Raw genomic sequence first — 24,440 nt, 5'->3', positions numbered from 1 at the left:
AGGTCCTATGTTCCTTCTTGACCACTCATGTCTGCTGTTGATGCCACCTCTGCATGATTTCAAATCTCAACCAGCCCAGCCTGTTTTCATGTGTAGCTCCTCGCTGGCTGGCTGTTTTCCAATAAGAAATGTGAGATGTATGTGAAAACTGTGGGATTTAATGCAAACAAAAAAAGCCATTGAGAATCACACAAGTTCATATGAACTCAAGGCTTTTTATGTTTACAGTGCAGAAGCAAATTATGATAAAGAGGCATAAACTCTTCTTTCTTTCTTTCTTTCTCTCTTTCTTCAAAGCAGTGATAGGCCTGCAGTTCAAGTCGCTTTGAGCCGCTGCTTGACGGGCTCGTTCACCTCCTCGACTAAACGACTCGACGCCTCCACATCCACAGCCCCCATTGCGCAGCTTCAACATCCCCGTTTCGGCGCCCAAGTTACAGACATGCGCATGCGTGCGGCCAGAACGAACGAACTAATCTACTCGGAGCCGGATATTCATCGCGAGACATCAGTGCGCCGTCCATTTTGAAATAGAAGAAAAAAAAGGTGGAAGGAGAAAAGGAACCAAACCAAACCGACTTGACAAGCGGGGGCTGAGCTGCATGAAGGAGGCGGTGAGCCGAGCATGAGAACGGCGTCTGCCGGAAGTGACACCTTAAACTTCGCGGCCGTCTCGTTCATCTGTGAAGAGGCGGCGGTGCGACCGGACGATAACAAACGCTGATGTAGCTGTCAGCTCAGATGGACTCGGAACCTCAGGGTTTTGCTTCGATTATCAGGTAACTCCACGTTAGTGACGCGATGGGAGGGAGCGAATGAGAGCCGTCCGTTACCTCAAAGGCAGAGGAGTGGGGTGGGGCGGGGCGGCAACAAGTAAGATGGGCCACTTCAAAGGCAGCAGACATTCCCGTTAATTCCGGGGGTCTCGACGTCGTGTCAGGCTAACAGAGGATCAGGCGACCTCGATAAGGCCTGTCTACGGGTGGCGGGTTTAATTTAAACAAGCGGGCCGCTCGCGTTTCTCCTTCCCAGTTGCAGAGGACTGAGTGGGTTTGCTTACGTCACTGGGAAAGCGAAAAATCCCGGCGGAGTCTCACGAACTACCAAAAAAAAAAAACAACCAAAAACGAGCCCCGCGTGTACTGCTAAATATTTACACTCCGTCCCAAGTCGGAAATCATAACTTAGAATCCACATTTAACTTACTACTTTTTAATGGCAAGTTAGTATATCTTTGTGCAAGGCGACTTGCAACATTTGAGACACAATTGGTTACATTTCTCTTTGTTTTGGTGAACCGACTGTGGGATTTAAACCCACAAGCACAATTTAGAATTAAACGTCCTGAAAAGGTACACATGCTCCGTTAATAAGATTGAAATGACAGTTTTTTGGACTTCTTATGGTACAAGTGTCAAAATCATTCTTATTTTTTAAACAAATTAAAAATGTATGCATAGCGTCAGGATTTCTGGGATTTTTTATTCAGGAAAATCAGAAAACAATTGCACCTGCAATTCCTATCCGCTCAATATAAAGCAATAAGAAGAATACCATAATTACTAATTTCAAATAGTTATAAGCAGAGCCAAATGACGAGGACATGAAGAAATGGAAACCGATGATCAGTTGTGGTGACCCCGAATGGGAGCAGCCGAAAGTAGAAGGAGAAGAATATGCCGGAGCTTTGTGTTCACTTCAAATGGGTTCATTATTAGGGCATTTTTCTTGCTAAAGAATCTTAATAGTTTTCACATACTCTTCACCAATAAAGAGAGAAAACAGGATTCTTACTGGAAAATTGATAGACAGGTAGAACTTTATTTGTCCACAGGAGGAAATTTGACTTTTTACAAAAGATCTTTAAATAATTACATATACCCTCACCTAAAGGATTATTAGGACCACCATACTAATCCGGTGTTTGACCTTCAGAACTGCCTTCATTCTACGTGGCATTGATTCAACAAGGTGCTGAAAGCATTCTTTAGAAATGTTGGCCCATATTGATAGGACAGCATCTTGCAGATGATGGAGATTTGTGGGATGCACATCCAGGGCACGAAGCTCCCGTTCCACCACATCCCAAAGATGCTCTATTGGGTTGAGATCTGGTGACTGTGGGGGCCATTTTAGTACAGTGAACTCATTGTCATGTTCAAGAAACCAATTTGAAATGATTTGAGCTTTGTGACATGGTGCATTATCCTGCTGGAAGTAGCCATCAGAGGATGGGTACATGGTGGTCATGAAGGGATGGACATGGTCAGAAACAATGCTCAGGTAGCCGATGCCCAATTGGCACTAAGGGGCCTAAAGTGTGCCAAGTAAACCTCCCCCACACCATTACACCACCACCACCAGCCTGCACAGTGGTAACAAGACATGATGGATCCATGTTCTCATTCTGTTTACGCCAAATTCTGACTCTACCATTTGAATGTCTCAACAGAAATCGAGACTCATCAGACCAGGCAACATTTTTCCAGTCTTCAACTGTCCAATTTTGGTGAGCTCGTGCAAATTGTAGCCTCTTTTTCCTATTTGTAGTGGAGATGAGTGGTACCCGGTGGGGTCTTCTGCTGTTGTAGTCCATCCGCCTCAAGGTTGTGCGTGTTGTGGCTTCACAAATGCTTTGCTGCACACCTCGGTTGTAACGAGTGGTTATTTCAGTCAAAGTTGCTCTTCTATCAGCTTGAATCAGTCGGCCCATTCATTCTCCTCTGACCTCTGGCATCAACAAGGCATTTTCGCCCACAGGACTGCCGCATACTGGATGTTTTTCCCTTTTCACACCAGTCTTTGTAAACCCTAGAAATGGTTGTGCGTGAAAATCCCAGTAACTGAGCAGATTGTGAAATACTCAGACCGGCCCGTGTGGCACCAACAACCATGCCACGCTCAAAATTGCTTAAATCGCCTTTCTTTGCCATTCTGACATTCACTTTGGAGTTCAGGAGATTGTCTTGACCAAGACCACACCCCTAAATACACAACTGCCATGTGATTGGTTGATTAGATAATTACATTAATGACAAATTGAACAGGTGTTCCTAATAATCCTTAAGGTGAGTGTATAAATAGGCAGAGAAATGTCTGAACACACACACACACACACACACACACACACGCACGCCCGAGTCATCACAGGGCAAGAAAAATTCAAAAGAAAGAAACGTTTGGACCTGGCAGTCCCAGTGCCAGTGAGGCGTTAGGCAGATGTATTGCAGTTGGTATGAAGAAGCCCCAGTTGTGAGCTTTATGGAGTAACTCTTAAGTATAATCTTAAAGAAATGTAACTATATGTATAATGTAAATATATTTTGAGGCAATAACATAGAGGTATAGTAAGAGGTACACCAATAATGGTAACAAAGTTGGTGCCACCTTCAGGCACTGAAACCTCGTGATTTTGAATGAATGAGCGGACAGACAGCTCGGTTATTTCTGTTCTTAACGGAGTGTCAGAAACACATTTTTCCACAAACTGCGATACCCCAGTGCTGTTTTTATGGTGCAGAAACACGTTTATCCAAATTGCACACCCATTACTGTGGCAGATTCTTGAGGTGTGACAGGAGAATCTCTCCTTCTGTATAATTTGATACTCTCCGTATGTATGGTGTTCGCGTCAATCCCTCGACTCAATACAAGTTAGGACCATCCAATGAGACTCTGCCTCTGTAGCTAGAACATCACGTGGCACACGCGGACGCAGTATTGTATGATTGGCTATGAATGTTCGAATGCTTCAGTGGCGCCGCTGGACGGCCGAGTATAGTAAGTCGGTGTTGGTTCGAGCAGATAACAGTAAGCTTGGTTGGTTTTTGGAACGTAGGTTTGGTGGGGCGTACTTTCCAGGACTACCATCGTCGACTGACTTAAACCCTTCGACAGCTCCGGAACCGTAAGTAATTTAGAACGTATCGCCATTTGCTTCATACGTCGAAATCTATCTTTGGGCAGTTCAGTTTTGGCATCCGTCCTTCTGACATCTATTGGCAAACTGAGTAATGACGGCTGGGTATTAACAACGGTCATTGTTTAAATTTTAGCCGATCTCAGATCTAAAATGAGTGACGATCGCAACGCAGCCAGAAGAGCAGCGGCCACGGAAAGGATGCGTAGGAAACAAAGTCACGTGACTGACGAGGACACCAAACCTTTTGATAATCCGATGTATATGGATTGGGATTCTATAGAAACAGTCATTGAACCAAGTGTCAACATTGTGGTTGACGTTAATTAACCATGCACCCGTCGGGGACTGGCAGGACATGATCCGTCACGCCAACATAATTATTACAGCGACTATAATTAGCGTCGTAAGATATGGTTTGTTTTAAAAATTTGTTTGCCGGAAAAAATCAAATGAGCCGAGTTCACGTCTCGCAGCCCCGTTTTAACAGGAAGCTCTTCATTATGTTGGCCGAAAAGATCTGTTTTAAGTACAAATCAGTGCCATGATAACAGAAGCATTTCAAGGACTTAAAAAAACAAATCATTCTTTGCAGAGAAAGTATGGACTTCACAAACGTAGGATTTGTAGCCTGATTCGATTGGCTGCCAGTCACTAGTATAAATATAAAAGTCAATGTGTGCATGTATGTCACTTCCAAACGGCTGGTGCCAGTTTCATGAAACTTGGCACACGTGCTCCTCATTGGTCGACTAAAAATACTGTGGGGTGAAATCAGGCCGACCCCCCTTCTGGGTAGAGTGAGGGCTGATAATGCGGTCTTGTATGCAGGTTATCATCCAGTGGGCACTCAGAACGACTGCCAGCATTCTTTGTTTGAGCGCCACCACCTGCCTGCTCGCCCCCGCCCGCCCGTTGCTTTTGAAATTAAAGACAGTTGGCCGTTTCAGAGCGTCAACTGGATGATAACAAACATACAAAACCACGAGACGAGCACATTAGCGAGTCTTTATGGTTTGTTTGTTTATTTTAATTTTTTTTTTTATTATGTTTTTGTCAAGCAATGAAAAAAAAAAAACACTTTATTTTCCTCCCGGGCAACGCTGGGTATTTCAGCTGGTTTAAAATAAGAGTGAAGCTGCAGACTGCAATACCTCTGACGTTAAAGACGGGACGCCGTTGGCAGCGCACTCCATGCACTGACGCGATTATCGTAACTCCCTTTCCCAGCGTCACTGGCATCATGCCCTCTGCGAGACGCCGTTGGCCGCTCGTTGCACGGTATGCTGTACTTGTACAAATGACAGCAGTTTTCTATTTGGACAAACAGAAATGACTTCCAGTCTCGCACTTTGCCGATGTAAAGTCGTTTTCTTTCACTTTTTGAATGGCTGTTTATTACGTTTTCTCCTGACGCCTTACATGATAGTAATCTTACTGTATTATCTTATTTAGTGTTTCAAACAGAATGTGCCTCATGAAAGTCATACCTAGAGATTGTCAATCTAGAAATGTATTTCATATCCTCACATGTGAAACAATAGTAAGCTTAATTCATTTTTAAAGGTTTGCAAAAACAGCGCTACATATAACATTGGTTTTAAAATTGACGTGGAAACATTTTAGGAAACTGTCAGTCATTTATTTATTGATTTGATCCATCGCCGTTTGTGTCAAATACTGGATGTCATCATCTGAACGGTTTGTGACAGCCAAGAAATTCAACGTTTTTGGATAACTTTTGAGTTTGAGACAATCGTGATTGTTGTTAAATCTTTTCTGTGCAACATTTAAGTGGATCGCAAAGACCCAACTTAGATCGGCATAACTGTCTTTTTTATTATTGATAAATATCAAATACTATTACCACTAATAATAATAAATAGTGTGCATTCAGCAGGGAATCATCCCGAGGTGATCTCGTCATTAAACATGTCCTGTGCATACAGTAGAGTTGTATTGTTACTTACTTGTCTCTTCAGAACATCCATCCATTATCCAACCCGCTGTATCCTAACTACAAGGTCACAGGGGTCTGCTGGTGCCAATCCCAGCCAACACAGGGCGCAAGGCAGGAAACAAACCCCGGGCAGGGCGCCAGCTCACCGCAGGGCACACCAAACACACACACAGGGACAAGTTAGAGTCGCCAATGCACCTGACCTGCATGTCTTTGGACTGTGGGAGGAAGCCCACGCAGACACGGGGTAACAGTGATCATATAATAAAACTTGTGCATACAGTAGAATACGATGTACAGTCCAGTATAAATATGTAGTCAGTCAGATTTCAGGTATTTATACCTCGTGTTTGTTCTTACGATTGGCTCTTCAGTAACTCCACAACTAAAACACTTTCTGTGAAGCCACGCTGAGGGCCACTGGCTCTTCACTATTTGCCAGAAGGCAGGATGAAGACAAACAGCCGCGCAGGATGGCCAAGTGTCTAATAATCTTAGCAGAACGTCTTCTAGATACCCCGGACAGAAGGCAGCTGGTGCCAGTAATATTTGTGGCTTTCACCAGCCTGTGCAGTGACCCAAGCACGTGTGCCCTACCAAGATGTGATGCCGCCAGTGAAGATGGGCTCCACACAGCACCTGTGAGACATCTCAAGAGGGTGTTGGTGAACTTGGCAATAAAGAAAACGCGCTGCTCCCTCCTCAGTTAATCAACGATTGTTACTGTATGCAGTTTAAACAAGCTCACCATGTCCACAGCACCCCACAGAAACAAACCGCAGCGTAATCCGCCCTCTGAGGTTTACGACCTGCTCCTTCATCTTTGGGCATGAAAGGTCAGATTGTCCTGGGACCGCTGAGTCAGCAGGTAGACCTCTTGTCTGCAAGCCATTTCATCATTGATGGTGGCCAGGCCTATGACGGTGATGTCGGTGGCATTTTTAATGATGAAGCTGGCGTGGTGTCCGGGGGATTAGCACTCTACCCCATAGTGTGCCTGGGTTACGGGTGAGCGTAGAGGGTATGATGCTCTGCTCGCTATGAAGTCCAAAATCCAGTTGTGTTGGCACCGCAGTGTTGAATGCTAAGCTATTGTCTATAAAGATACGCCTGTAAGAGCAGCTTTTACATCATCCAGATGTGCCAAGATGGTGTGGAGTGCAAGACTCAACTGCTGTACCAGTAGGCATCATGGAGATGGTGAAGGGGAGCAAAGTTCAGTACTGAGTCCCAAGTCTGAGTGAGTGAAGTTAGTAATAAAATGAGTTCTCGCCTACGACACACAGACTGTTCTGGACAAGAAAAGGAGGAATAAAGAGATGAAACTTTACAAGAGATGTCAGTCATGAGCCACACACACACACAGTATACTCCCTCTCTCATACTCTCTACACACACACGCGCACACATAGTATATATTAATAATTCTACATTTTTATTTTTTATATTTTATTACAATCCGTACAAAGCAATCAAGTTTTTACAAAAAGAAGAATTGAGTTAAAGAGACAGACAGACAGCCAAACGGCGTAAGATTTCAGGCTTGTAAACGTACCTAAATTAATAAATTCTCTGTGCTTCGTAAACTTATTTTAAAATGTTACTGATGAGATCCTGCCATGTTTTAATAAAGTCTGTACGGATCCTCTAAGTGAGTATTTGATTTTTTCCAATTTCAAATAGTTTCCCACTGACTTAAAAGAGGAGAGTTTGGGTTCTTCCAGTTTATCAGAGTGAGTCTGCGTGCCAAGAGTGTCGTGAATGCCATCCCAGTTTGTTTGTCCTTCTCCACTTTAAGCCCCTCTGTGAGCCCCCCAAACACGGCTGTTAATGGGTTAGGAGGGATTGGGAGTCCAAGGCTGTCTGAGAAGTCATCAAACATGGTGGTCCAGAATGACGTTAATTTGGTGTACGCGGCCCAGAACGTGTGACCCAGTGAGGCTGGGACTTGATTGGAGCGTTCGCAGGTTGGCTCTCACCCTGGAAACATTTTGGAGAGTTTTAGTCGAGACAGATGTGCTCAATTTATCATTTAGAGTTGTATAATTGTATGCTTGGCGCATATGGAGCTCCAGTGAAGTCTCTGCATTGCTACTCTCCACTCCTTTTCTGATATATTCATTGACAGATCTTTTTCCCAGTGTCCTCTTGGATCTTTGAAAGGGAGGGATTGTAAAATGATTTTATATATTGTAGAGATGGAGTCTTAAGTCCTTGAGATTGAGCAATATTGTTTCCAGCGTGGATGAGGGTGCGAGATGAGGAAAATCTGGACGGTTCTGTTTAAGTTCCTGATTTGAAGATAGTGAAAGAAATGTGGAGCTAGAATGTTAAATTTGGATTGTAATTGTTCATAGGATGCAAAGACGTTGTCTAATAATTCTAATTTCTAACATGGCATTGCTTCATACAGTGACTCCCACCTTGAACTTGCAAGCCAACAGTCTCGGTCCTGAAAGTTAAAGTGATGTATCAAAACACAAAGGTCATTGTTTTAACCACCACATAGGGGAGTGTAACCTGTGGGGGGCATTTTAGCACCCACACTCTGGACACAAGCACACACATACAAGTTCCAGGTTAAATATGAATATAATTTAAAGAAACAAAGCACACAATGCCAGTCAGGACATCCACCCGTGTCCTCCATCCACTATGCAGAACTCCTGAGCCACCGGTCTTTAAAGTGGACCTCGTGAAGGTTGACAACATGAAAACACTAAAAAGTGCCAACCTAACTGGCAGAAGAGCAGCAAGTGATGGGAACTTTTGGTTTTTACACGACCTCTTCAGTATCGTCAGCGTCTCCCCTTCGTCTGATTTTCCACTCGTGTCTGTTATTTCATCCTCGTCCATATCCAGAATTCCTGACCCGAGTTCTGTCCCAACAAGTCGGTCACAAGCAGTCAGGAGGTTTCTGATCAGTGAAGACTTTTTGGTGAAAAAGACAACAATGCAGAGTGTGAAGAATTTTATTAGGAATATCAACACATGAACTCCAAGAACATCACATTGGCTTATGAAGTAAACCCCCAGCTTGTCCTAGGAATGCTGAGCTCCATTGATTTCTCTGGCTTTGTGCCTCTGCTGCACTCCCTGTGTATTCACGAGGAAGAGTAAAAAAGAGAAAAGAAACTCCAGTGTCCAACCAGGGGAGCGTCGTGTCCAGCTGGAAACCATTCAGAAAGGGCACAAGTAATTCAAAAGGACCGAGTGCTGTCAAGTGAGAGAAGCGTCCATTTGTATCTCCTAACACAGTAAGTGCACTGCTGTAAGACAATAATGTGTACAATGGCTACAGGAATTGTAGAGAATTGGTGAGAGACAGACAGAGAGACCGAGAGACAGACAGAGAGACAGAGAGAGTCCGATTACCAGCACAGCGTTGTCTCTTGTGAAGGCCAAATTCATCACTCAAATCAGAGGCCATTTCATTGTTAAGAATACTTTAAAAACTACTAAAACACTCACCTGAACGTATTGCAAGAGAAATGCTACAAGTAAAGAGTTACACAGAATTTAAAGTGCTCACCTGAATCACACGATCGCGCCTCTCGAGACGGACTGCTGCCTGAATGATATGGAGAAGGAAAAGAGAATCGTCACCTCTAAGAGATTTGAGTCGTAAGAATCCTGCGTGTCAAGCGCACTTTCAAGGCCACAAGGCACAGCAGTACAGATTATTAAATATTATGCATTGCTGCAAATCGCTTATGTAGCATTTCAATAATCTGAATACGTTACAACTTCCTATCAACTTCACGTGACCCTAAATATGCTGACCTGCACATTCACTTCATGCTACCTGATGCCACAGATGAACCTGAAAACTGTCACAAAGTGACACTCCACAAAGCAGCCTATGAAGCCATTCATTGCCAACATGTTAAGGACAGTAAAGTCAATTTGATATTATTATATTGTACTGGCAGTCAACATTTTCAAAAATAGATTTGGGTATTTGTAGGTGACAACACTTGACCTTCTGCTGTATTCCAGTTCAATAGTCTCATAGCACTTTATACTTTTACAAAATATCTTTTACGTGATGACATCTTGGTAAGGACACAGAATATCAAGCCCTTGAGAAACGAGTGACAAAAGGAGAGAAAGGCAGCATGTGCTTCAGTAATGGAAAAGGAGGGACGGAGAGGGAAATGTCCTTGCTGTTCCCTGTCTCGTCTGTGATTACTGGAAGCAGAAATAATTGCCATTTAATGAATCAGTTTGAGCAGACAAACCCCCATGTTGAAGACCACCATTCTCTGCCCCCATAATTCCATTGGCATGACGCAGGGCTGATGAAGTCGCTGGAGACCTGCTGTGTGACCTGCTAGTCAAAGACTGTTTGTGAAGTTCAGATTTATAAAATCAGAGGAGAGTCAGAGAACATTTCAACGGACAGTTAGGACTCACTACCTGCGGCGCACAGAATGGCCTTCACCTCGTGTGGAAACTGAAGACGGCCGTCAAAAAAATCAGGAATACCGTAAGCTGACAAACTCTGAGAGCTGCTCGTCCCTTAAAACAAGCTGGAAAGCTTACACACCTTTAATGCTGGCTTTCCAAAGTAAGAGAAGACGCCTAAGAAATGTAAATCGGGAAACTGCAGTACATTCTATGAATAAAAAGTAGCCTGCTGTTTCTTTTAATCAGAACATACATTATAATAAAAGACACAGCCAGTGATGCTTTGAAACATTTATGAATTTATATGTTGCCAGTCATTTGTAGGTCATGTAACTCCACGTTGACGTTCCTAAAAATGAAAGTATTTGTATTTTAATAAACTGTCATGAATTCATGAATCTAAAAGGTAGAACGGCCCACCATTTAGATGTTAAGGTGGAGCTCAGGCTGCTGAAAGGGGTCACAGAGCGTCACATCCTGTACTCCACGGCCCACCAGGGTCCTTCTGTGGCTCTGTCAGTGGCTGGCGAGGAGCAGCAAACACAAGTGGACGTGAATACACTGAAGTGGAGTGTGAAGTCCTTACAACTGACAGATATCCACAAGAGCAAACGTTTCACTTGATTTAAATGGAAAAAAAGAAAACCTCGTAAAGCAGTATTTGGGAGGAATGCAGGAGAGGCCAGCATGAGACGCTGAATATCGACTTTAAACAAACTGTACTATCATTGAAAGAATTGTACAAAATGAATAGTAATAATAGATAACTGGCTCCCCTCTATTGTCTAGTTTCTAGTTTGAACTTTCTTGAACAGGAGGTCATTGAATATTACTTTAACACTTGACCTTTGTTTGTAGCTACTGGTTACAATTTTCCGTTATGTACTGTAAATATATTCAGAACTATGATTTACTGTCGATTTAATACTCCGTATTGAGTTTTCCGAACAGCCCTGTAACAATACGCTACACAAACGGACCTGAAAGTCGATTCATCTGACATCTTTAATACACTCTGGTGTAATTCGTACCCTGCCAGTAAAGTATGATATTATCTAATATTAATAAAACCAACTCACTGCCATCTTGATCTCAAACTCTGTCTTATTCTTCTTTCCTCAAAGAGCTTTCATAAAGGTTTATTTATTCAAAGTCCACCATTCCTTTGAGCGCCAACAAAAATAATGATTGGCGTATCGAAAAGGACATCAAAGGGCGTTCCGTGTGTGACGTCACAGGTATTGCGGGCCGCAGCCTGACCCATGTCAACTCACTAGAACTCATGAGAGGACCCCAAAATGTCACATTGGATCTCCTTATCAAACCAACTCTTTAGGTGGGGTGGCAAAGTGGTAAAGGCTTTGGTCCTCAAACCTCGAGGTTGTGGATTGAGATGTGTGTGACCGTGAGGAAGTCGCCTCAGCTCTCGGTGCTCCTGTTGGAAGACACAAACAAAAGAATACATGGAGCCAATTGCATCTCAAAGATTGCTGGTCACCATGGAGAAAGGCGTCAGTCAATTAAATTCTAAAGTGCCCTTTGTTTTCACAAAATATCACCTCACTTCCAAATATAACAACGGCGTTTCAATAAAACTGTGCTGTCGATGGTCCTTCGTGCCAGTAATCATTGTTTATGAAATTGTGACTCTTAATAGGGTTTTTACTATCAGAGGGACGCGGAGTGTTCTCGGGTTGGGTTAACTTGACAGACGTGCAGGTTAGGTGGATTGGCGATGCCACGTTGACCCTTTGTGAGCACACGTGTTTGTTGGCATTGTGTCGAGGGATTGTTTCTGCTTTGCACCCAGTGAGCTTCCCTGCTCTGGATAAGTGGGTTTAGAAAAATGGATGGGAAGTTGAAATTATTATTAAATTTAAAAACGCTTCATGAGAGATGTTTTTGTTAATGAAATACTTTGTGGCGGTGGCAGTGGCGGTGTGTGTTACATGTGGCTGAGGTTTACTTCAAGCACATGGCGCACACACACCATTTAAATTGCTGCCTGAGGTTCTCTTTGCTGTCAGGAACAGCCGTCTGACGTGTAAAAGCAGGGCTGTGGAGTCGGTAGATAAATACTCGACTCCTCAGTTTCTAAATCTTCCGACTCCGACTCCTCTGTATGTATATACTATGCTACTGTATTTTCTACATCCATTGAAGGAAAGGAAGGCAACATACATGTCATTTCACCACAGAACTACTGGCCAGTGTCACTCACCGGCCAGCTGATCAGCAGAACGAGCCTCTGCTGGAGACAGGTAGGGAGATCTGTGTTCTCGGCTCCTTCGGCCCCCTTCACTAGCGCATAGCGAAACGGAGCCGACGGAGCTGAGAACACACCAGATGATTTTTCAGGCGTCTGACGCGTGATGACTCGTTGAACAGCTGAAAAATCGGCAGTGCATCTGTAAATATATGGGGGGCTTTAGGCTAGGTTCACAGTTCTCTGTAACAGTGGAACACGACACAATGGAAAGCGGTGCCGCACCTTACCTGTGCATTACATCCCATATAGAGACACATACAGTCAATGAAAAGCATGCATTATGGTTACTTGACATGCTCGTTTTGTGGTAACATTATGCACTGCATGCATTGGGCTTTATTCTTACAGCAGATAAGTAGTTCATGATGACTGTTTGTGAATTGGGACATTTCAACTTACTTTTTTAATTCCCATTTAAATTTAGTAGGAGTCGGAGTCGGTTAACTTTTTGCCGACTCCGACTCCAGGTACCCAAAATTGTCTCAGACTCCGACTCCACAGCCCTGTAAAGTACACAAAACAGAGACGCCGAGTGACGCCTCTGCAGCAAAGTCTGAAACGGTAAGCAAATCTGTAACCGCGGAGTGCAGAATGTGCCTCCGCCTGTTGTAAGGACGGCGAGATGTGCGAGTTACAGTGGCTTAGGTAGGATGGATTTAATTATCACATTCATTGATCTATACTAATAAAAGACAAAGCCCTCACTCACTCACTCACTCATTCACTCACTCACTCGTCACTAATTCTCCAACTTCCCGTGTAGGTAGAAGGCTGAAATTTGGCAGCTCATTCCTTACAGCTTACTTACAAAAGTTGGGCAGGTTTCATTTCGAAATTCTACGCCTAATGGTCATAACTGGAAGGTATTTTTCTCCATTAACTGTAATGGAGTTGAGCTGAAAGTGGGGGCGGAGTTTCGTGACATCATCACGCCTCCCGTAATCACGTGAACTGACTGTCAACGCAGTACGTAGAAAACCAGGAAGACCTCCAAAAAGCGCTTAAGAAAACATGCATTATATAATTGAGAAGGCAGCGAAACAATGAGAAGCGAGCGAGTGACATATACTACCATATTCATGAGTGCTGCTACCTCGAAAGAAAGCAAGGTGTAAACCTAAACTTTAAATTAAGTTCATAGACAGGCTACGCTGGCGCTTCTCATGCCCACAGGTAATGCGGGATACAAGTTTAATGAGAGGACGAGGATATAAACGAGTTTTGATCACTTTGTAACTAAGTTAAAATTGTAGGTGAAGGGTGTGCTTATGCAAATTCCGAGACTGTGTTTGTGGGGATTGACAGTTAAGGCGGGTGGGGGAGTCACGTCATCATCTCCCTTCCCATTCACCTCATTTCGCTCTGAGCTGAGCTCCGCGGCTAACGCCATCTTACAGAAGCGACTTTGTACTCACAGAAAAATCCACAAGTTAATCCACACGCTGTCTCTAGAGTTTCTCCACACTGAATCCTCCAGGCACTACTTACAAAAGGTTACATTGACAATCGTGTTACGTTATTTTTAAAATCTTTCCTTTTCTTAGCACAAGCACAGCTGAGAAGCTTCATGCATGTGCTCCATAACGCGCTAAAAATAATGCATTTAATCACACTTTGCATTACAAGCAAAGGGAGCTTTTGTCAATGCATGATTTCCTGGTACACGATTACATTGATCAGCGCATCCCGATTCATTTTACCCTCGCACCACCTTAGTTTGAGAAGAAGTATGAAAAATATGAGGTTAACACAGAAAAACATCACCAATTCAAGCTTTATGAATAATCGATTCGCCATCAATAATTGTTTTGGTAAAGCCATCCTCCTCCTTCCATTTTATAATTTTTCCGCCACTAGCCATGATTAAATGAACGGTAAAAAGTAAGAGCAAAGCGAGGGTGACTTATTTAGGCAGGCATATATATGACAGCAACACTCATGACAATGTCAATCATGTTACGTTATTATTAAAATGTTTCCTTTTCTTTTTCATTACTTCTTTAACACACTACTTCTCCGCTGCGTAGTAGCGGGTATTTTCTATATATATAATATATGAATGACCTCCAAAGAGCGCTGAGACTTTTGATATCATGAACGTGTCTGCAAAAACTGGGGTCTCCTGCCCAGCAAAAGTCGAGCAGCCAGCGCGCGTGCATAGCTGTGCCGGCCTTTGAGACGCTGACTGCGCTTCTGCCTTAAGTCAAAGTGAGCACTTTTAATTTTTTCATCCTCCCCTGCGCTACAGCCCAGACAAGTGCAAACACGGGACCCCTTTTCTACACCACGGCAAAATAATATTAAGGCGATTCACACTTTCTTTTGCACGTATACGATTATGAGGTCCTCAGCTTGGATTATGAAGACACGCACACGAGTGCAGGACTGACAGTGCCATCACAGCCGATTAATGGCGGGACGTCTCACCAGTCTACACAAGACCCACCGCGACTGTCCTCAAAAGGCGATCATAACGTCAGCGAACACATCTCTCTATACTATATAAAAGAAAAAGGCAACTTTCCTTTCTTTACACCTTTTATCCCAAACCAAAGCCTTTCTCTCTTAACACTGCAGAGGACACAAAACTAATTTTCTTTAAATGCCGTTCACATAGAAAATGTAATTTCTATACCACAGCCGTCGTGTAGCGCCTTTCAAAAGGGATCTACTACCGAGAGATGATCCATACACATTTTAGCTGCTGTTAGTTACTTACCTGTTGTGTTACACAGTCTTTAAAATGTAGTTTACCCGCAACCACTCCAGTAGTGCTCAATGTACCTGTACTTCTTAAAACGGTAATGTTTTACTGTTTAATAACTTATAGACTATATTTTATTATTTTTGCCTTGCACTCAGTGACCAAAGCTATACACACACATATAGACACACACAAACATACACACATATATATACCTGAGTGTGTTTGTATATATGTGTGTGTATATGTATATATGTATATAGATATGAAGATATGTAAGTGTATATATATGTATAGATATAGATATACAGCTGTGGCTACATAGTAGCTTATCATCACCAGCGTATGAATGTGTGTGTGAATGGGTGAATGACTGTTGTGTTGTAAAGCCTAGGGGGGTTCTTGAACTCTAGTTAGGCGCTATATCAAATACAGGCCATTTACCATATATATATATATATATATATATAGATATGAGAACAACACTCATATCAATGACAAAACAATGACATTAACAATCATGTTACGTTATTTTTAAAATGTTTCCTTTTCTTTTTCATACCTTCTTTAACACACGACTTCTCCGCTGCGAAGCGCGGGTATTCTGCTAGTACAATCAATAAAATGCTAAAAAAGAATCTGAAAAGGCTAACTGTTGAAGGGAGTGGTGAGCCTACTTGCACCCTTTTTGAATGGCCACCACTCTTCCAGCCTGCATCTCTGGTCTCTCGTATGTTCACGTCAGTCAGGTGTGGCTGGATGTTTCAAACAAGCTGTCCATTCTGGTGTCACTTCTGTGCAGCCATTTCCAGTTACGAGCCACACTCGTACCATTTCAGACCCACATTGTCCATTCTCGGATGGCAGGGATGCTGACCCTACTTTGGCACGTATCACTGACCTGTGCAGGAATTTCATAAAAATGAACCCGAACCCATTTTGTCTTTTGTCCTTCATGTGGTTCTCCTGTAGTGGCTGACTGCATTTTTCCAATGTGCAGAGTTTATGAGTTTTGTGATTGTCTCCATGTCAGGCTCTTCCTAGTCCCCTGTCTCTGTCTGTCATTTTATTTGGCATCTCTGAAGTCAGCCTCCCTGTTCTTCTCTTTCAGAGCCATGGAGAGGTGCACCTTACAGTGAAGTACAGTCTGAGGACAGAGTGAGTGCAAAGCTCAAGGGAAGTAAGCAGAACTGTGAGGATGGAGGAGATGCCTGTGTGCGTTAAAGACGAGCCATCTCTCCACATTAAGGAGGAACCCTGTGAGCTGCCATTCCTCCATGTGAAGACAGAGCCACATGAGGAGGAGACTGTTGACTTTGGGCAGATCTGTCAAGAAGATTTGAAAGACCTGGCCGTTAAGGTGGAGTATGTGACTGAGGACTGCTGTCCAGATGTGGAAGACTCGGCTCTAGCGACTGACGCGTCTCTCCAGAGGCCGTCTACACACGTGAAGGCTCCTGGTCTTGATTTGGACTCTTCCTGTTGGGAATGTCATGAAGACTACTCTGCATCTTCTAGCCAGCTGGAAAACGGTAGGTGAAAGTGAGCGACCATAACGAGGGCGGCAGATTTGTCGCTGAATCTGTTGGTTAGCAAGAACATCGAGAACTATAGAAACATGGAATAAGTGACCAAGTAGTGTGGTGGACTGCAGGGACCTTCAAAACTCGACTTGATGCTGTTTTGGGAGGATTTAGTTGAAAGCACTAATGTGCGTTGTTGGGCCGAATGGCCTGTTCTCGTCTAGATTGCTCTAATGTTCCAACAGTCATTCTGGACAATATGGTGAAGCATTCAAACAAGTTGGAGATGACAAATTGATGACAAGTTGTGCCCCAACCACATATTGTGATGGCAGAATGAGAAAAAAACATTTTTATGTATAAAGTAAGTTTAATTTATAAGCCTGTAGATTGAATGAAATAAAAATTAGAATAAGCGTATAGCCATGTGTGAATACTAAACCACAACGGGCTGTGATTCATGTGCTATATGATGTTCTTTGTCATTTTTCATAGCACAACATTTCAAAGGTGTTCTCGGTACGGCAGCTCTTGCCACATTTCACACGCATGCGTCTTTAAACTTCACAGGCTCAGCTTCGACTTCCCAAATGCTTGTCTGCTGCACCTCCACTGGCGCTCCAAATAGCGTCATCGGCCGAGGATCAGCATTCATAGGTGTGGTGGTGCTGGTGAACACCATCTGCAGCTACGCTCTCTTGAGAGTCGATCGCTTCCCAAGTCTTAGCCACCTTCTCTCAACCACAGCCAGAAGTTTGCCTTCTCTGCTTCTTCTACGATCTCATCGGTTGCTTTACAGAGATCTGCATGACCCAAAGTCCCTAAACAGTTGCGCTGTTGACTTGCCATTGAATCCTCTGGATCCAGCCTGGCACGCCATTCGTCCTCTCGTCACTCTGCAGCCAGATCAGCGTTCCTTTAGCGGGCCGCCGACACTCCGGTGGTTCTGGAAGTTCATTCAGCCATGCAGATTTCTCGGCTACAGTACGTAGCTCCCTGTCTGGCCGCAATATTGTACCTTTTATGCCGTCTAAATAATTGTTTTTAACTAATAATGACATAACTAAATATTTTTATGCATAGCATTAAACTGCATAAAATAAAACACATCAGTTTGTTGTGGAAGATTAAATTAAATGCTGTCCATTTTGTGAACTCCATTGAAATCTAATGCATATGAACGTACTGCATTATATCTTGGCAAAGGTTTATTGTGTCATAATTAAAAATGTTACCAATCAAATGATCGATCGCTTTTCATGGATCTCATGTCTCATGAATACTTTAATCAAACTTTTAATATTAAAAATGCAAAATGTAAAAAGCAATGTTGCTGCTTTAAACATGCCCAAAACTCGTAGTTCATTTTTGATTCCTGCAATATGAACGACTACTGCAGACTTTATCGATAGAAGACGCTGAAAGCACTCTTGCCAATTTGAGTGGGTAAAATGCCATATGTGGTGTCACAAACTCGACAAAGAGCCATAGCAAGGTTTGGGGTGGCCACCCGTATGTTACTCCCTGGCTGCAAGACTGAAACAAGTGATAGCCCTGATGTGCCCAAATCGGAGTCCAAAACAGAACTGAGGGGATACGGGGAGGGTGGAGCCTTTTAAAGGCCAGTACAGGAAGTGACGTCAAGGGGGTCGGGACCGGATGGGGCTTCATCCATAGGCTCGGGCACGGAAGTGACGTCAGCAGGGCCAGGCGGGATTTCCCATGAACGGTCTGCCACATCCCGGTCTGGCTCGGAAATGCCCTCATTCTGGCCCTTTAGCTGCCTTCCATGCGCACGTGTGTGGCACACATGCCAGTGCTAAAGGGCAGCTCTTGGCTTTGTCTGCATATGCTGCTACACAGAATGCCTCATATTAAGAATATCCTGTCAGAAGCCTCCTTGATCATTTGTCACTTTATTTTTTTAGTGACAGTAGGGATGTGAATAAAAAAGCAACTTAAAAATGTAGCTCATCTGAGATTGCAAACCTTCTAGAAAGTGAAAAAAAATGGTAGCAACTAAACCCGAACTTCTGCTACCACGATACACTGAAGATAGCCGTCTTGACAAATTTACCCACTGCAGATTTTTTTTCTTTTTAAATTGTATTCAAATTTTCTGCTAATTTCTAATTTGGGGACAGGCACACCTCAATATTAGGAATTATTAGGAAATGAAAAACTCTGGAGTGGCTGAGTAAAGAGATAAAGTAGCCACAAAGGAAGAAAACAGATTTCTAAGGCACATAAGACTAATAACGCCGATGTGAATCGTAGGGCATATGAGAACATACGGGTGACCATTAAGAAGGACACTGGGAGGCAGTTGGAGAGGAATAGCAGATAAGGCGAAAGACGACTCGAAGAGACTCCGAGTATTTTAGTGTTAAAAGAACAATCGAGGAGGAGGTAAAATATTAAATTAATATGAATTCAAAATAGAGACAGTGGCACAGCAGATACTCTAAAGCAGGGGTGCCCACACTTTTTTGGCTTACTTTTAAAATAACCAGGTTGAAATAATCTACCTACTGTACATTAAAATGATATATATATATATATATATTGTATGCTGAGTATACTTTATACATCAAATATATGGTGTCACCTTGCATAACTGAATAACCTTCACGGCACAATAACAATTCAAGACATTTATGGTCACTACAGTATTTGGATTTAATAATCGTCATGTGGGTAAAGGCTGACTGGCATAAATAAGTACAGTAGAGCCGAATAACGCAGTCAAGGAGCTTCTGAATTCAGCCGAGTGAAAACTGACGAGTGTCCGATTAACTGCCATTCTAGTTCCCTCTCCTTTCTCTTTCTCAGTTTCGTCGTTTGTATGAACAGTTCGAGGGTCCCTTTCCACATTTTCCTTCTTTGGAATAGCAATGATAGGTTGACAGATCAGACAAACACACTTCGATTGTGACATTGTGAGAGAAAACAAATTCCACATCCAGCCCATAAACAACAATTTTGTTTAAATCCTTCTCAAGTCGATATAAATTGGAAGGCTAACTCGATCACTTACTGTAGATAGCCGGAGTTTTGCAGTAGCGGGTGCGTTTGATCGTGCGTGCGGGATGACCAGCGTGTTAGAAGAGAGGAGATCTCAGACTGGCCGCCCTGTATGCCAATCAAGTGGCAGATGCCATAGGGAGGATATATGATAGACTAACATTTAAAATGTTTTTTTTTGGAATGCGACTCGATCTACCAGTTGATCACGAACGACGTATTGGGCACCCCTGCTCTAAACCGAGGTCTCGCATGTGAGGGACTGAGGGTTTAGAAATTGTAGAAGGAGAAGTGCTGCTTAGATTGAATAGGCTGAAATCACACGAAACACCTGGAGCAGGTCGTATTTATCACAGGAGGTTAGACAGGACACATAGAGACTCTTGGCACATATTTTTCCCAAGTCTCTGTGCACTGTGGGGAAATTCCAAAGGACTGGAGAATGGCAAGTGTTCTATAAAAAGTGTGAGCGGGCAGAGCCAAGCAACTGTAGGCCAGTAAGCTTGACATGCATCACAGTAAAAATAATGGCAGGAATTATTACGGATTAGATTGAGCAACACCTGGCAAGGACAGGACAGTCAGCGTGGGGTCAGAAGAGGCAGGTCGTGTTTTACCAACATGCTGGAATTCTATGAGGAAGAACAAAAGGAGACGAGCAAAGTGAAGCATGTGATACTATTTACCTTGACTTTCAGAAAGCATTGGATAAGGTGCCACCTGAGAGGCTGGGCATCACGCTTAAAGTTAAGTGGCAGTTCAGGGTGTGGTTTGTAGGTGGGTGCAGAACTGGCTCAGACATAGGAAGCAGAGGGTGACGATGGTGTGAGGAACCTCATCACAACTGGCCGATGATAAGAGTGGTGACCAGCAGGGGGCAGTGCTAGGGCCGCTGCTATTTTAATATCTATAAATGATTTAGATAGGAATATAAGGAACAAGCTGGTGAAGTTTGCAGATGATACCAAGCAAGGTGGATTGGCAGATCATCTCAGATATGTTGCTCAGCTGATGATCTCTTTGCTTCCCTCAAGCTCTTCGGCTCTGCTTGCCTTTTACGTTTCTTGGGGTCGGCACACTCTTCAGACTCCTCTGTTTAGCTCCTCATGCTGTGCACACTGAGGCTTGAGATGCCCATCCATACCCACCTCACCCAATCCCTACACCTTAATTACAGCACACTCCACAGAGTCTTCACCTTTCTCCGTGTCTCTCAGTAGTGTTAGTCGCCCAGCTCCCATCTTGTTTGCACGTATGGCGATCCTGCTCAGCTCCGTGATGGCACTCTGCTCTAAACAGCGGTGCCCCCTAAAGTGCGTCACACCCACTTGTCACCCGCCCCATTCCCCTCCTACACATTCTTGCGTTATCTGTAACTGGTGAGCCTTTCCAGCCCGATTCTGGAGTTGCACTGTAACATCAAGTCAGAGTCTCATTCCACTATTGGCCTAAAGCACTGTTCCAACATGGCAGGCCTTTATACTCTCGGGTTACTCTCGATGACAATTCCACATCACCATCAGTCCAGACAAAGCCAACATGTGTTTTTTTTTTCATATTCTCCATTGCTGTTCTGCATGTGTGAACAAACGCTAGACATGATGGCACGTGGAGACCCTTCTTCATTCTGTTTCTACAGATGCACGCATGCCCACTACAGGTGAAGGTCTGTGTCATTTTGTGTGGTCACAGATACGTTTGTAAGTGACGTGAAGACGCCAGTGTGGTCACAGATACGTTTGTAAGTGACGTGAAGACGCCAGTGTGGTCAGAGATCATTTCTGGTTCTAACTGCCGTTTTTAAATGTAGTGAAACTGCGTGCAGTGTAGCGTCGTACAGACGTCAGTACCGAAACCAGCCTTCGCACTCTCGTGACCAGTGCCAACCAACATCCCCCCGTCCCACCTCAGTCTTTCCAGCTGGCACATAAGTGAGTGTGCCACACGGTTCTGGTGCATTTCACTCACTATAACAAGGAGTAGTGTGCCCATCGGTGCCCATTTGGGTTTTTGAGTCTGTGAATTTCCACGTATTGCCCCTTCAAGGTTTGAGCTGCCAGTTTGTAACCATTAAGTTGTAGCGAATTGAATTTGGCCTGCTGGTATGGCACCATTTTAGAATTTAGAAGTTTGGTTTGTTTTTTAATACCAGCGTATCGCTCAGCACCAGTGCAGTTTTAAACTTTAACTGGGAATGCTGTGCTTTTCATTTGAGTTGTAATTAAACATTTAAAACCTCTTTTTCTGATTTTTAGTGACGCCGGTCTGGGAATACCCTGAGAAAACCCCAGAGAAGGCCGACGCTACCGAGGACCCCTCTGATAATTCCGAAGTGGGCGATGACTTAATAAAAGTGGAAGTTCTGAAATTGAATCCACCCAGCAAACCAAGAAAGGATCAAAAGGGCAAGGACACAAGTGGGAATTGCCTTGGCATTGACCGCAGCGTGAAGCCGTACACATGTGAGCAATGCGGGCAGAGGTCTGCACAGAAAAGCGGCTTCCAGCCTCACGCCGGTGGGACTTCTTTTTGCTGCATTAACGGTGAAAATGCATTGAAATCAAACGAGCCGCCGCAGAGCCATGCGAGGGTTCAAGCGTATTGCTGCCAACATTGTGGGAAGTCATTCAGACAGAAGTGGTACCTTCAGTGTCACTTGAGAATGCACACCGGTGACCGGCCGTACTGCTGCTTAGAGTGCGGAAAGAGCTTCATAATGAACGCCCACCTAAAACGCCACTTAAGAATTCACTCCGGAGAGAAACCCTTCTCCTGTAAGCACTGCGGAAAGAAGTTTGGCGGACAGTCCGATCTTCAGTGCCATCTCCGGTACCATACCGGAGAAAAGCGCTTTTCCTGCAGAGAATGTGGAAAGACGTTTAAGCAGATCTGGGATCTCCAGTGCCATCTGCGAATCCACACCGGCGAGAGGCCGTACAGTTGCTCGGACTGTGGAAAGAGCTTTGTAATGAATGCTCATCTCAAACGACATTTGAGAGTTCACACTGGCGAGAAGCCCTACTTCTGTAAGGAGTGCGGAAAGAGCTTTGCAGGACAGTCCGGTCTCCAGTGGCACCTCCGAAGTCACACCAGGGACCATCCATATTGCTGTAAGCACTGCGGAAAGACGTTCGCAGAGAAGTCCGATCTCCAATTCCATCTTCAGTTGCACACTGGAGAGAAGGCTTACAGCTGCACAGAATGTGGAAAGCGGTTCAAACAGGTGTGGTACCTTCAGTGCCACTTGAGAACTCACACGGGCGAGAGGCCTTACCGCTGCACGGACTGTGGCAAGAGCTTCAGAATGAATGCCCATCTGAAACGCCATTTAAGAATTCACACCGGGGAGAAGCCCTATTGCTGTAGTCACTGCGGAAAGCAATTTGCCGGTCAGTCGGATCTCCAGTATCATCTCCGGTTTCACACTGGGGAGAAGCCATATTCCTGTACGGACTGTGGAAAGAGGTTTAGGGTGAGGATCTCCCTTACGCGGCACCTGAGAATTCATACTGGGGAGAAACCGTACAGCTGCTCGGACTGTGAGATGAAGTTCAAAACGAAAGAAGCTCTGCAGAGCCATGCGACCGTTCACACTGGACAGAAGCCTCATCGCTGCACCGTCTGTGGAAAGGCGTTCAGGCAGAAGTGGTGCCTACGATACCACCTCCGAATTCACACAGAATGTGGGAGAGCATTTCAGAAGGAAACGGACCTTCAGAAGCACACGAGAAGTCACTCTGCAGCGAGCCCCACTTGTGACGTAGACTCGGAAAACAATTCTAAGGATGAAGAAGAAGAAGGAGGAGGAGGAGGAGGAGTTTTGCATATCCAACAGTCCAGTGAAAACCCTTAAAAAGTATTCACCGATTCTCCTGACACTTCCTGTTAGCAGAGCAATCATTCACAGCCTGTGACAAAAGCCATTCATATGGAAACGAGTTACCCAGAGAATCTAAAGAGACAAAAGATAAGGGAAGAGCTTCGGTGGGCCGCTCACTGCTGCTGCACAAGGGGTCTTAAAGCCAGACACGAGTCTTAATTACAACAACGTCACCACAGACTCGATGCACTCGCCGATTCCTCTTCTCCTCCTCCACTCCTCTCCAGCAGGGTTTGTCCGCTGACTTTGAGTGAGGTGGAGCAGCTGGACCCAGGATCACATCTGGAAAGCGGAAGTGGCCTCTGCTGTATATGACTGTTCAGTGACGCCTTTGTCCACTGCTTTATGTCCGGGTGTTGATTGCTATGGTCTGCGTCTTTTGAGACGCGTGATGGCCGGAGGGAGGGCTGTGGTTGAGAGACACGCTGTATGGAGAGTTGGTTAAAGAGGGTTAACAATAAACAGCATTCGAAACGGTACGCCGAGTGTGTCGCTACTTCCATCTAGAAAACACTACAATTGGCGGCGAGGATGGGATGAAAATGTCCCGTTTGTTTCACTGCCACCCCCGAGCCTTTCTTGCCTCAGCCGGGCGAAGCGCCTGTTCCATCGGACAGATGGAGGTCTTCATTTCAAACGTACCTGCTTGCGGTGGGTTTGGACGCAGTTGCTAGTGCTAGAAGAAGAGCCATTCTCCTGCATTGCCTCGGCCCAGAAGGACTCCGCGTCTTCCAGACTCTCGGCGACGCTG

The 24,440-nt window shown here is 44.3% G+C and overlaps 1 protein-coding gene across 2 annotated transcripts; it reads left to right on the top strand.

Moving 5' to 3' along the window:
• The first annotated feature begins 426 nt into the window (after nucleotides 1-426).
• Nucleotides 427-24,166, top strand: LOC120526417 (gastrula zinc finger protein XlCGF57.1-like). Of its 2 annotated transcripts, XM_039749587.1 has the most exons (3): nucleotides 427-779; nucleotides 16,374-16,794; nucleotides 22,065-24,166. In XM_039749587.1, the coding sequence occupies exons 2-3, from the start codon at nucleotides 16,461-16,463 to the stop codon at nucleotides 23,660-23,662; spliced, it is 1,932 nt and encodes a 643-aa protein (XP_039605521.1). In that variant the 5' UTR covers nucleotides 427-779; nucleotides 16,374-16,460; the 3' UTR covers nucleotides 23,663-24,166. The 2 variants fall into 2 exon arrangements, with proteins under 2 accessions (XP_039605521.1, XP_039605522.1); XM_039749588.1 differs by lacking the exons at nucleotides 427-779; nucleotides 16,374-16,794 and adding an exon at nucleotides 16,801-17,149.
• Nucleotides 24,167-24,440: the final 274 nt, after the last annotated feature.

This window comes from Polypterus senegalus, chromosome 3 (assembly GCF_016835505.1).
Source record: "Polypterus senegalus isolate Bchr_013 chromosome 3, ASM1683550v1, whole genome shotgun sequence".
Lineage (NCBI taxonomy): Eukaryota > Metazoa > Chordata > Cladistia > Polypteriformes > Polypteridae > Polypterus > Polypterus senegalus.
Note: the sequence above shows the minus strand (reverse complement) of the source record. Positions and strands in the feature narration are given on the sequence as shown.